At 33.9% G+C, this 13,391-nt stretch overlaps 1 protein-coding gene across 2 annotated transcripts; it reads right to left on the minus strand.

Moving 5' to 3' along the window:
* Window positions 1–556: 556 nt before the first annotated feature.
* Window positions 557–11,635, minus strand: LOC128232468 (inactive peptidyl-prolyl cis-trans isomerase FKBP6-like). 2 transcript variants are annotated; one of them, XM_052946033.1, is made up of 11 exons: window positions 11,545–11,635; window positions 9,759–9,888; window positions 8,507–8,777; window positions 6,641–6,810; window positions 6,196–6,266; window positions 4,700–4,819; window positions 3,141–3,451; window positions 2,836–2,915; window positions 2,043–2,136; window positions 1,714–1,840; window positions 557–1,552 (listed from the first exon to the last, which is right to left on the minus strand). In XM_052946033.1, the coding sequence occupies exons 1-11, from the start codon at window positions 11,548–11,550 to the stop codon at window positions 1,499–1,501; spliced, it is 1,434 nt and encodes a 477-aa protein (XP_052801993.1). In that variant the 5' UTR covers window positions 11,551–11,635; the 3' UTR covers window positions 557–1,498. The 2 variants fall into 2 exon arrangements, with proteins under 2 accessions (XP_052801993.1, XP_052801994.1); XM_052946034.1 differs by lacking the exon at window positions 11,545–11,635 and having other exon boundaries at window positions 9,705–9,887.
* Window positions 11,636–13,391: the final 1,756 nt, after the last annotated feature.

Consider the following 13,391-nt stretch of genomic DNA (forward strand, 5'->3'; position numbering starts at 1 on the left):
ATCTAAGTCAATCAGGGGCCATAACTTATATTGAGGATCATATAGTTATTCATCTTATAGAAATTTTCTGACGACCCTGAACAACTGTCAGGTATCAAGTTAATTAAATGAACAGATATGATCAAAAGTCCCAACATGCAGAAAAACTTGAACCAAACTTTCCATGATTCTTAGCCTCTATTGCGACCCTTGGGATTGCACATTTGGGTTTGTTGAGTCATGGTTCTTTTCAAGTTTTGCGATTGCCCGTTGTCCAGTGTGTGTTGCCAACAATTAGCTTTGGTTCATTTTTCTATTCACTAATGAAACTTGGACTGAATTGTTGACTTGAGTCAAGATTCAATATGGGTATTTATTGTCCAAATGGTCAAACAAATAAGAAACTATCCTGTAAACATGTCAGTATGCTTGATGCCTCATTTACTACCTAGTATGGTCAGAATGTTTGATTTCATGAACTCTAGGTTATTCATTCGCTTTCTAAAGCCGTGACATTTGATGGTTTGCTTAAGCAGCAGGCTGTAAAACAAGTAAGACAACAAAACAAAACGTAAACTAGTTGTCATATTTATGAAATAACATGTTTGTAATAAGAAAACAATTAAAGTAAAAAAGCAACATACAGTTAAAAATATTTTGTACAATGAAGAAAACCAGAAAAGTTTAGAAAACATGGGGGGAAAAAACAATTTAAATATGAATGAAAATGTTCTTGCAAATGTGAATGGCTGTATATTAAACCTTTTATCAAAAGGATTAATACTAAGATTCAGAACAACTAAACATCAATACAAATGAAAGCAAATAAGAATTATGACATCAAAACTACAATATCACTTAACTGACAAGGCAGTCGGACAGAAAGCTAGTTCCCACACAAATATACATATCTGGGTGTCATACAAGTCAGGATTTGTAAAGCACTGTCAATATCCTTAAATGGAATTTGGAAAAATGCAAAAGACACAACTGTAAGGCTCAGATCCAGGCTCTAGCATGGGGACCTTGAGTCAGTGCCGCAATAGGGTTTATATACATTTAAAGGATTTATATAGAACATTTTTCATAAAATGTGTGACATATAAACAACCAAAACAAGTCCAGGTCTGTTTCACCAAATTTGCTTCAACCAAAGAAACACTCTATATACATTATTTTGTAGATTTGCACGATTTCAAATACAGCACCTTAAAAGTATAAAAAAAATAATCTAAATTTAACTTTACATTACCAGTTGGTCATATGTATTGAAGACGACATAGAAAATTAGATTCATTCAAAAGTCAAAGCCTGTTAGCTCATGCCTTAATTTAAAACTAGTTGACAATAAGCTCTCACATAAGGCATGATATTTAAGCATTTCACAATAAACAAAGTTGTTTATACATAAGGCATGAAGACCATGCCATCCCTGAGAATGCTCCATGTAGTCCAACTCCATAAATCCATGAACACAGTGGGTAATACAGCGCAGGCACAGTGTTGGTTCAGAGCACAGTTATGAGGTACCACTCGGTATTTTCTTCATCACACGCAGCTGGGTGCTGTTTCCCTGTAATATTAAAGTATGGCTTTGCAGTGTTTTTTTCTCCTATTTGTTATGGTAAGTATTTAAATTCAACATTGTTTATTTCATAATTCTTGCACACATGTGTTAATGTTAAGTAACTGTAAAGATGTAGTAAGTTTTTCGTATTTTATGGTGTGCCTTACACTTCCACTGAGTTTAGCGTGAAGCCCCAAATTATCTGCTGTCTCCATGATGCATTCAATCTCTCCGACAGTCATGTTATAGCTAGGCATTGGAAAATCAGTCAGCTCAGGATTGGCCTTGAAAGACCTGCAATGTGTACAGGAGCAGGCATTGACTATCTTTTAAAATGTTGTTTTAATCGTTCATGCACATGAAGATAGCTAAAATACTAATGAAAAATGAACTATAATAAATGTACTTAAAGAACCATCATTTATAGTGTCTTTCTTACATTATGTCAAGAGATTATAACTATTCCAACCCTTCTATGGTACACATTTTGCCTTACTCCAATTTTTCCTGCACCATTTGGCGGAATCTATCGCTACATGCCAGGGATTTGGTTTTTTTCTCTTCATCGCGGGCATTCTCTTTTTCAACCTCTGAAACACATTATAAAATGAAACATCTAGGTTAATGTATGAGCACTCTCTGAAACACATATTGGCACATCTAGCTTACTGAATGGCTATTCCTTCTCCAACTCATTAACATATAACACTTCTAGTTTACTGCACTCCTCTGTAACACATAATGACATATATATGTAACTGTATGAGCACTCCTTCTCCACCTCGGAAACACACGCTGATACATACAAGTTTCTGCATGAGCACATTAAAAAAAGTTTGTGTCAAGTACCTGTGCTTATGTATGCATACCATTTGAATGACAAGCTATCTTTAAAATAATAAACTAATTTGAAAATGACGATTTTCCAGCAATGATATTGGTAGATTTTTGATACTAGGGCCCTTCAACTTTATTTCTCTCATGAACAGTAATTTAATTTTGTACATACAAAGGTATCCAAGTATTATTATTAGAAATAAACTAAACAAGAAAATGTCAGAGAACAATTCTATCAAATCTCTGGGTTGTTGAAACTGTTAAAGGCTGCATTTTTTATGAACAAGAAGTGAAACAAAAACATAATGCAGTGGAATTTGAAACATTTTCAACATCTAATGACAAAATAAGACGCTAAGTAACATTACATATGGAATTTCCCTTGTATGTTGAGCAAAGTGATTATTGATAACTTGTATAAATGGTTATGGTTAGCTTCAGTGTGTACATACCTTCCGGAGTATCACCTTTTGGTTTTGAAAACATTTTCCTGTACATGGCTTTTTCATCAAATTTGTACTGTATCATGTTTCTGAAAAGAGAAGAACGTGAATATACAACACCTAGTGTCTCTAACACTGCCTTCTTGGTCATAATGATGAAAGTTCATCTGTTTTACATAAATTTTATCTACTTTATATATTGGCTTACATCAAGTTATTGATATAGACAAGAATAGCTACATGTAAAATAACCGGTCATAAATAAGATATTAAGAGATGATGAATGATCAAAATAATGTATGAAGAACTGCTACCTTTCCAACTTTTCCAGTTCTTCAATTATGTCTTTACTGTTTGGTTTGATCTTGTTAGCCTTTTTAAGGTAATCCCTCGCTGTCTCAAAGTCACACTGCATGCTGTGAGCCTTGCCCCGCAGGTACAGCACCTTGGCGTTGGGCTTTCGGTCCAGCTGCTCATACTTCTTGCAGTAGACAATGGCACGACCGCTGTGAGCTAGCTTGATGCAGCACAAGGCCAGGTTCTGGAAGACCCGCAGCAACAGAATATTGACCTCCCGCTCCTCTTCTTCACCAGAAAGTCGGCGATTCTCCAGCAAAGTACATGCCTGTTACAAGTGTCACATTCAATATTATCATACAACACATAAACTGTTCTTCATACTTTTTCCAGGATAATTGCAACCCTCTTAAAAGCAACATCATACAAAACTGCTGTTTTAATCAATATTGAGTTATTATTATGATCAATTAACCTATTAACCTATATGAAATGAAACAAGAAACTCCGCAATGTGACGAAACCAGTTTTCAATGATTGACAGAAGAACTACGGCCTGTATAAATGAAAGCCTCAAGAAGGCCTCATGTTCTACTGGCTACATTTATTTATTTAGGCCTAAAATCATTGAAAATTTTGCAATCAACTTTTATTGCATTGTAAATCATTAACACTGCATGCGCAAAGCAACATAAGAAAAAATATACAATAACTGTGGTACAAAAAAATAAAAGTTCTAATCAATGTGCAGATTAACCCACCTTTAGGTCGATATAACATTTCTATAGCCTTAGAATGGTTGGAATATCTTAAAATCTGACTAAGTCGAAAACATTTTTCTATTTTGCGAACAGTTTTATACATTGTACAAAGTTCAGTAATAATAAGTGAACTGTAAATTTAGATGATCAGTTTAAACTGTTTTACTATGTTAAGTAAAAAATGACCTTGACCAAAGGGGCTGCGAAGAAATCCCATAAAAGGTCTCGATAAATTCCTGTAGGTCAAGTTTGGTTACAATATGGCAAATCTAATTAAAAATATTCTGTTTCAACTGTTTTTCTATTTCTAGTGACAGTGGCCTTGACCCTATAGGGGCCCCAAACATGATCCCTTTAAAGGTCTTCATAAACTCTTCCTATATACAAAGTAAGGTCAATACCATATGTGGACCCTAACTAAAATTATTCAGTTAAACACAAGCTAATGAAAGGTCTCCATAAACTCTTCCTAAGTACCAAATTAAGTCAAGATATGTCAACCCTAACTAAAGTTATTTGGTTTCAGATGTTTTTCTAAAATTAATAACAGTGACCTTGACCTTAACCCAAGGCACCCAAAACGCAATGCATTTATGTACACAGAGTCTTATCAAGACGTGTCAACCCTAACCTTAGTTATTCAGTTTCATAGGTGAGTTTGACCCCGCCAGCCAACGGCGTAAGTCATTCTTATTACCGGTTTCACTATGTGGAAACCTGGTTTAAAACCTCTACCTTACAATTTACTTATTGCCTTGGCAAGCAGTCCAATATCATAATTACTAGCTGAAGCAGCCAATACAAACACAAACTACCTTCTTGTACTTGGGAAATGCCTGTCTGTAGCGGCCCTCCTGAAACAGTTCCTTGGCCTCCTTCGTGATCATGTGGTACAGCTTATTAAGGTCATCCCAAGTCACTTTATGCTTTTCCTCCTGAAAATAACAACGCTTTTGATTAACTCTCAGAGTTTTTTCCAGCTATTTTTCAGAAGGGCTCTACTCAAAATTTGGAAAAATGATCAACATTTCAAGTACATTAGTGAGTTTTCATGCTATGTTTTGCTGTTAGTGTTGGGGACTGTTTAATTAGCAGTGTTTCATTCAGTTGGGGAATTTGATAAATTAGCCCAAACTGTACAATTAAATATCTGAAAAACTGGGAAAACATGCCTAAAATTGTTGTATTAATTTAAATCAAATTATGTAGAATAATTCAGTTTGCCGACTGATCTTTTACTTTTAATGTTTTCACACTTATATAAATTAAGGAAATGTTACGATTTAAGATTCATGTTTTTATTGAATAGGAATTTTAACAACACTTTCTTCAATTAATCATTATTTTCTGGTAATGATCTGAATAAAAATCAAACAAGAAGAGACGTGCCAGCAAAGTCCCCCTGACAAAAAACCCTGAAATCTCCCTTGATGATATCTACGGAAGGTGCTCATGTGGCGAATGATTTCATGATGAAACTATTACAAGAAGATATAAAACTTTATTGAATGCATTCATTGTGTATTTTTATCATTTTGACACTTAAAATATACATCAAATTGCACAAATTGCAAGAAGCATTTTTTATGTACCAACAAACTGAAACACAAACATTGTACATTTAACAAAATATGTTTGTAGAATTATTACTTCATTAAACTGTTAAATGTACAATATGTGTTTTAAATTCAATACTTCATTGTTTAAGGGGCACAATTTAGTTTAATGAAACTTGTATTTTTATTTTAATGCATTTATATATATATATATATATATATATATATATATATATATATATATATGTTTAAAACTTTGATGTTATATTATGTGCCTTTCATACGGTAATCAAGTTCCTTTTATTAAAATAAAGGTAACCTAGATTCATTATAGTAAACTGTGTTTTCCCCTATGATATATCTATGTTTCATCAGGAATTGTTGAAAACAGTTCTAAAATTTTCTATTTATCCCATGAATAGAAATTTTAGAATAAACAATTTGAGAAAATGTTCTTGCCCATCAGGTAGTCTGTTCTGGAACACTCTTATACGATATTAAAGGGCAAACTTCTCTGATCTTGCAGGTAATGTTTCCACAAGAGTTTCACCAGTGCTAGAACATTTCTAAAACCTTTTGTGGAAATTGTTGTTGAATTTAATTAGTTCTCATATAGTGTGGTCAAGATTTCATGTGGATTTGATTCTGTGGACCTACCAGCTTGAGTGAAGATATTTTGAGAACTTTTGGACATTATGTAGGATTTTAAATTTTAGCATAACTTATTTAAAATTTTCTCTCTTGAACAAATTTACCTCTGTCATGTCAAAGTAATCCTCAATTCCGGCTTGCTCCACAAAACTAAGCAGCTCAATTTCAAACAACACTGAAATGATAAATAATGTGTTTGTGTTACATCAATAAAGAGAAATCTGATTTACTGAAGAAACACACAAAAGAATGATGCTTTTTGGGGAAACCTGAAACTCTACAACGTAAATCACAAGTTCCATGTCATAAAAATGTTTATTTCAAAATGCTTTTGTGAAATATACATAATTTATTTGTAGAAACAATCACCTGAAAGCTAGACAAACTTCACAAAGAATCGAGAATGAAACCTGATTACATAGATGACAAACTCTGCTTTCTGTTTCTATGTTATCAAATATTTACGCCAACTAGATGTTTGCCAATAGTCATTTGATTTTTTATATTTTTGAAATATAATCAGATGAACATTCTAAAACCAGCACATACTTGTAGAGTTTGGTGGTATTCTTGGAGGTGCGCCCCTCTCTCCGAGGTTGTACTCAGGTTTGATGAGGAAGCGTGACAGCTCTGACTTCCTCATTGTCGACAGTGCAACATCAACTCCTTCGATCATCTCACCTTGGCCAAGTCGCAGTTTTGCTACTCTGTTCCGCAATCTGTTTATACAACATACAATTATTTATACATTTAAGGTTTTACTACATTCTTTTTAAAAGACTAAAGAAATTTGTATATATGCCTGTAACATGGTATATTGAACTTTATTTGTTATTCACTCACAAGATTGACAATGAGATCAAATTTAACACCTGTGCAATGGAAAAAAAAAACACACTTAAAAGTTCTTTCCTTGTTAAAAGTAAAAATCTGTCCCATGGAAAAAATAGGAGGAAAATCCTGCCTACCTATCCAAAACAAACCATTTTGAACCTACAATACTGTAGTTCAATGTAAATTTACAAAGATCTATAATAATATTTTATATTCAATGTGTGAAATTAATCTTAATTACATGGAAGCCAATGGGGCTACAGACTCTGAGAGTTTTGTAGCCGGAGCCAGATTTCCATAGCCCACCGTTTAACAGAATAAAGAATCTTGTGTACCTTATACTGTTAAAAACAAGGAATGATATGTGACTGTGTACCTTATACTGTTAAAAACAAGGAATGATATGTGACAACTGTACAATTTCTTACATTAGGCTAGTGGTGGTTCTGTCACAGCAGTTGGATTGCTGATGAAACGGAGGATGAAGTTCCTGTCAACATGTGCTGCTTGTGGCATAAGTGACACGATTTTACTAACATCTGTTTAATATTTTTCGGTAACTGAATAATCACACAGGCGGCAGTTGCGTTGACATGACCTACTCTATGGCCACATACGAACTCCGCGAATATGTTATTAAAACATTTATATCTTTGTATAATTGATAGTTCATGTGGAATATTAAGTTTAATAATTATTACATTGATCTTTGGTAACTAAAAAAAATGTATAATGTTCGTTTTGGTCCGTTGTATTTTTCCATCATGAGTTAATCTTTGTGTTTACTTCATATGTTTGCACCGTTGAGGTTTTACATAACAGTTCTCACCGGAGCCATTGCTCCGTTAGCATGTACTTCCATGTTACCCGCAATCCTTGTGCATTTCATATGTAGTTGGCGGGAATAATTAGTATATAAATCAATGTGATCAGGTTGTACCAAAGAGATCATTTTTACTGGACTTATTGGACTTACATTTATCAGTTTATATTGGATTAAAAGGTGTTTTAAAATATTTACTTGGCCTTTTACTTACAATTGGATTTAATACAGAAATATACCTGTGGGTAATGTTGTGTACTTACAAAGGGAAATTACAGTAGAACAAATCCTAAATGTGTTTTGTGATCTCTCAACTCCGGTGTGGCAAGTTTGGGGCCTAATAAAGTGAAACTTCGCCACACATACCCTTTCAAAAAAAAAAATCAGTCAAACTTGTTTTTCTCAACACCAAAATTATTTGGAACATGATCATCTATCAAAAAACTCTATATATCAACCAAAAATTCAAAGCATTTTTTCCAATTTTTGGTTGCTATTTAACTGCCGCCTGTGAATAATCCAAGTTTATTTGAAAAAAACAACAACAAACACCATCCAAACTTCAATACCTCACTATATCAAAAAAGTATTGAAGTCTGAAATTTGATTTTTTAACCAACAAGCCCAATGATTTCATCACCAGTCGGGCCATCTAAAAGAACTTTTTGGTAGCCCGGGTCATTTTTTCATTGCTACGAGCAATCGGGGTACTGTTAATCTCGCACACTGTATATTAAGCCATTGAAGAAAAGTGTTACCTGGTGGAGTCAAAAGGTTCATCAGCATACTCGAGGAAGGCATTATAGTGAAACCTGACGAGGGAACCTGTCGGTACAACAGTCCCCACTCCGTGTTTAAGCTGCTGCTTTAGGATCCCACCATCCTTGTCCGGGCAGACATCCTCCATCTTGCGTGCAATCTTCTCGAAAGGCGTAGACTCATCATCCTCATCCTCCTCATCAGAGTCATGATACATGTTCTCACACAGCTCCTCACCCTTGTAGAAGTTTCCGGCCTCATATTCTTCATCTATGATTAGTCAAACTTTCATGGTACAAAACAGCGGTAAAATGTACAAAATAAATTAAATAGTTTTGTCCTCTATTTTCTTGGCCTTCTACATTCAGACCAACAAATGTTATCTATTCACAGTTTAGTAACATTCATTGTCTAAAGTTATCATAAAATAATTCAAATTAGGAACTTAATAAAAACTTGCATGAATAAATATGGAACACTGATTTTTCTTTTACTTCTTTCATTCCTAGAAGTATGGTTATGGGTACCACATTTGACACCTTTGCCTCTATGGGTTTGGAATCAGGTTGAATAAGAGAGCAGAGGGACAGAGCAATATAATTAATTCTAGCACACCGGATAGGCATTTCCGGTGAATTCAGCCGTGCTGGAAAACTCCATCTGGCATCCCCCCATGCCAGATGAGTCACGCGCTGTGACGTAATACTTTTCATTTCTTTTATTTTACATTTAATGTAACCATAATTATGAGATATCAATAGATGAGTTCCATAACTATTAACTTTACAAAAACACACCTTCAAAACAAAACAAAATAACCCTTAAAAGACGTGATACTAAAGGAACTTCTTGACGTATGCAGTGAATAAATATTAATGCGCGTCATGACGGCAGCTAACATCATCGCACGTGCTTTTTGGTGAAATTTACAAAACTGCGCTTTTCTATGCATTTTTCACAAAAAAAGTGTAATTCAAGGTATGCTAGAAAAAATATCTATCATGTGTGTCCGTTCCGGATCGAAAAATCCGACCCTCGGGCACGCTGCGTAGCCGGTAACTCGGCAAGCCTCGTTACCTGGCAACGCAGGTGCCCTCGGGTCGAATTTTCGATCCGGAACGAAAACACATGACAGATATTATAAGTAAAAAAATACAGGTTCAGAAGTTATGTAATGGATACCAACTTGGTACTGACCAGATGGACCAAGGCCCTAGCAAGAGAAGACAATGATCACATTTGATATTATACCCCCTAATGGAGCATCTTCTTCTGCAACTTCAAAGATGACACCCTGACTCTCATTCTTTCCTGCAGTTGCTCTCAGGTCCTGCAGGTCCAGACCTTCTTTCAAGCATACAGACATGATGTCATCCTCTTTCTACAAACAAAAGCAAAACTAGGTCAAAGTAAATGTTTATTTTTAACTCAAAAAAAGATTTGTCTCCACTTATAATAACCCTTTCTTTGCAGAACATGAACAAACAGAATACTGTGTGGCTTTAATTTCAAATGCATGCTGTAATTGAAACTGCATATCCAATAAGAATAAATGATTGCAAGAGCTGTCACACAGACAGTGCGCTTGACTATTTCCCGACTTTTAACCAGATTTTTTAAGTTGAATAAAATGCAATACATTAAGCAGTTGCTGAGATATTATCTTATGCACCTTAACATGCAAAATCCTAAAATAATTTCTAGGAGGAATAACAAAGGGCTATTATTTGCAAATCATATGCAAAATAGAGTTTGTCATTTGATTAATAAACAATGAGGTTGGATAGTTGGGAACACATGTCTAAAGTTTCAATGCAATACATAATCATTTTGACTGAAATCATTCAAATGTGATTAAATACAAAACCTTAGCCAGAATTTCTAAATGAAATAATTAAGGGCCATCATATGCAAATATATTCACTTGATTAATTAAGTAGGTTGGATGGTTGGAAACAATTGCTATGAGTTCCTTTGCAATACATGAAGTTTTTGCTGAGATATTGACTTAAATGTGCGTGCTTATGTAGTATAGCTTTCCTTATTCTTCTAATAGTCCGATTAAAACTGATTTCATCCGAATAAATAGCTAAAATAATTGCATCAATAAGTGCACACCACAAAACTCACATCTTCTTTTTTTTATAATGACTAAGTCGGAGCCCATAACTCTGCTGTATCTGGGCTTCTTCACATTGATTCATTTGGTGAAAAGTTGGGTGAAAACTTTTGAAAGAAGAGAAATGGGCTAAAATCATGCGAAGACAATTAAAAAGGGTATATTTTCAATGATAAGTTTTAAATGACAGATTTTTCAGATGTTGACCTTTTTATTATAACTGATGAACGAAACATCAAAGTGGGGCACTCCATATAGTGCTTAACAATTCTTTTGACTGCTTTGGCCTTTTTAAAGTTATCCAACCAACCCTATTAATTGCCACCAACTCACAAAAAATATTGCCAAAAATAATTTCTTGGCATACAATTGTTTTTGGTCCAAAAATATGGCATTTGTTGACTTCACAACCAGAATTCTTTCGGCACCAAAAGTGTATTTATTTTTAAGTTTGTTCAGTATGACAACGCAAAAATTTCACTTTGACAGTTTTTAATATGCATTTTTTTTTAAAAAACACAACTTCTGACCCATATTTTTTGGGGCATGTAACCAGAAACAAATGTTTCTTAGACTTTAGCCAGTTTATTTTAACTCCATTATGTATATAATTGGGTCCATGTATTGGCCAAATTACTTTGAAATCATTCCCAAATGTTTCCCATAGATGTGTATGGCCATTAACTATGATAAGTAACTTATCATAGTTAATAGCCATACACTTAAAGTTACGGATAAAGTACTTCCATTCCAGTTTCGTTGTCCGGTTCGCCCAAATACTAAGTGGTACGAACTTGCAAGGGTACGAAATCTCAAACATCTTCGAAGTGATATTCCGGGATATATTATCAACATTGGAAAACAAAATCAACAATAAATATCTTACGTGAAACGTTTGTTTGAGTTTCTAAGACTTACCGACATTTTGTTCAAAGTTTGTGGTTTACGGTATTTTGCCGTTTTTTTGCACCGATTTTTTGTAAGGAGCGAGACAAATCGGCCCCTTACCAAATCGGCCTACAACCAAATCTGCCCCTAAGGCGTTTCGGCCCTGCTATTTCCTCCCCTTAATTAAATTGACGTTTCGGCCCCTCACTGATTTTCAACAAAGACATTTCGGCCCCTTAATTTAGTTTATTTTTTTTTATTTTGAATATGTAAAGACAAAAATATACATATTCAAAATAAAAAAAAATAGTATGTCAAATTTTATTTCAAAAGATTGTAATTAAGATCTGTAAATTCACAAATAGACAATGTTCATGAAAAACATTGATAAGATTGATAAAAAATCATTCAAATCTAAATTTAGATTTAAACCCTTAATTTTAGTATACAATTTAAAAAAAAAAAATGTAAGGACGTATTTTGTTATAACTGGTAAATATTAATTGATCAATAAAGACTTCAAAGAAAATTTGTCTTTAAACAATGCGTTCTTTGAAGGTGTTGTGTGTGTGAAAAAGACATGTGAATGAATACGTGTCTTTCTTTTTTTAATGTTTTACAGCTGATTAAAGAAGATTTGAGTAATATAAACAACGTCTTAAAAACGTATAACAAAGTATATGTATAACACTTTCCAGATATGGCTATGTATGTGACAGCGAGATTTACCATAACTAATGTTAGAATAAAATGCATATGGTGCCAAAATTATATCAAAGCTGTTGTTAAAGACTCATAGTTGCATCCGTACATTATAAATCACACACATGTGTGACATGGTATTAATGGTATCCTGCTCCGAATTAGTTTAAGTACAAAGAAAAAGACAAAGACGAAATAAATGGTCATGCGACATCGAAATATTATGTTACTAAAGGGCAATATCAATCATCAACAGTTACAGTGATCGCATGCCGTAGAGCACTAGACACGACTATTCAGTTAACAAAATAAATTAAAGATAAGTTTGAAAACTATCTTAACGTTGCTTATTGCAAATGACAAAACTAAGCCATCGAGTATTCTGTTATATGCAGATGACACAGTTATAATGGCAGAAACGGCACGTGACCTGCAAAATGCTCTCGATGCCTATTCTAATTACTGCACTGACTGGAAACTTAAGATCAATACAACAAAATAAAAAAAAAATAAAGAAAAATTCAAAAGGCCGACAACCAATTTTTTTTTTCACTAAACAATCAGCCGCTTGATATAGTGAAGGAATATAACTACTTAGGTGTGTTGTTTAATAGAACAGGTTCTTTCTATAAAAACAAAATACATGTTGCATCGCAGGCAACTAGAGCAACTTATAGCCTCATCAGGAACTCTTATAGACTCAATCTTCCGATCGATCTTCAAATCGATCTTCAAATAGACTTATTCAATAAAACTGTTAAACCAATTTTACTTTACGGCGCAGAAATCTGGGGTTAAGGAAATCTTGATATTTTGATATTATAGAAAGAGTTCAGCTGAAATTTTTAAAGTCTATTCTCAAAGTAAAAAGTTCAACTCCTAATTATAGTAGTAGTAGTAGTAGTAGTAGTAGTAGTAGTAGTAGTAGTAGTAGTAGTAGTAGTAGTAGTAGTAGTAGTAGTAGCAGCAGCAGCAGCAGCAGCAGCAGCAGCAGCAGCAGTAGCAGTAGTAGTAGTAGTAGTAAAATATCATCGATGATATATAAATGCATATACAAAACAGTTCAGACTTTACCTCCAGACATAATAAGAACACGATATCAATGGTGCTTCAAAATAAAGTCAATACTAACAAAGTGTGGATTTATAGGAACTTGGGAATATCAACAAGATGTA

Source organism: Mya arenaria, chromosome 4, assembly GCF_026914265.1.
Source record: "Mya arenaria isolate MELC-2E11 chromosome 4, ASM2691426v1".
Taxonomy (NCBI): Eukaryota; Metazoa; Mollusca; class Bivalvia; order Myida; family Myidae; genus Mya; species Mya arenaria.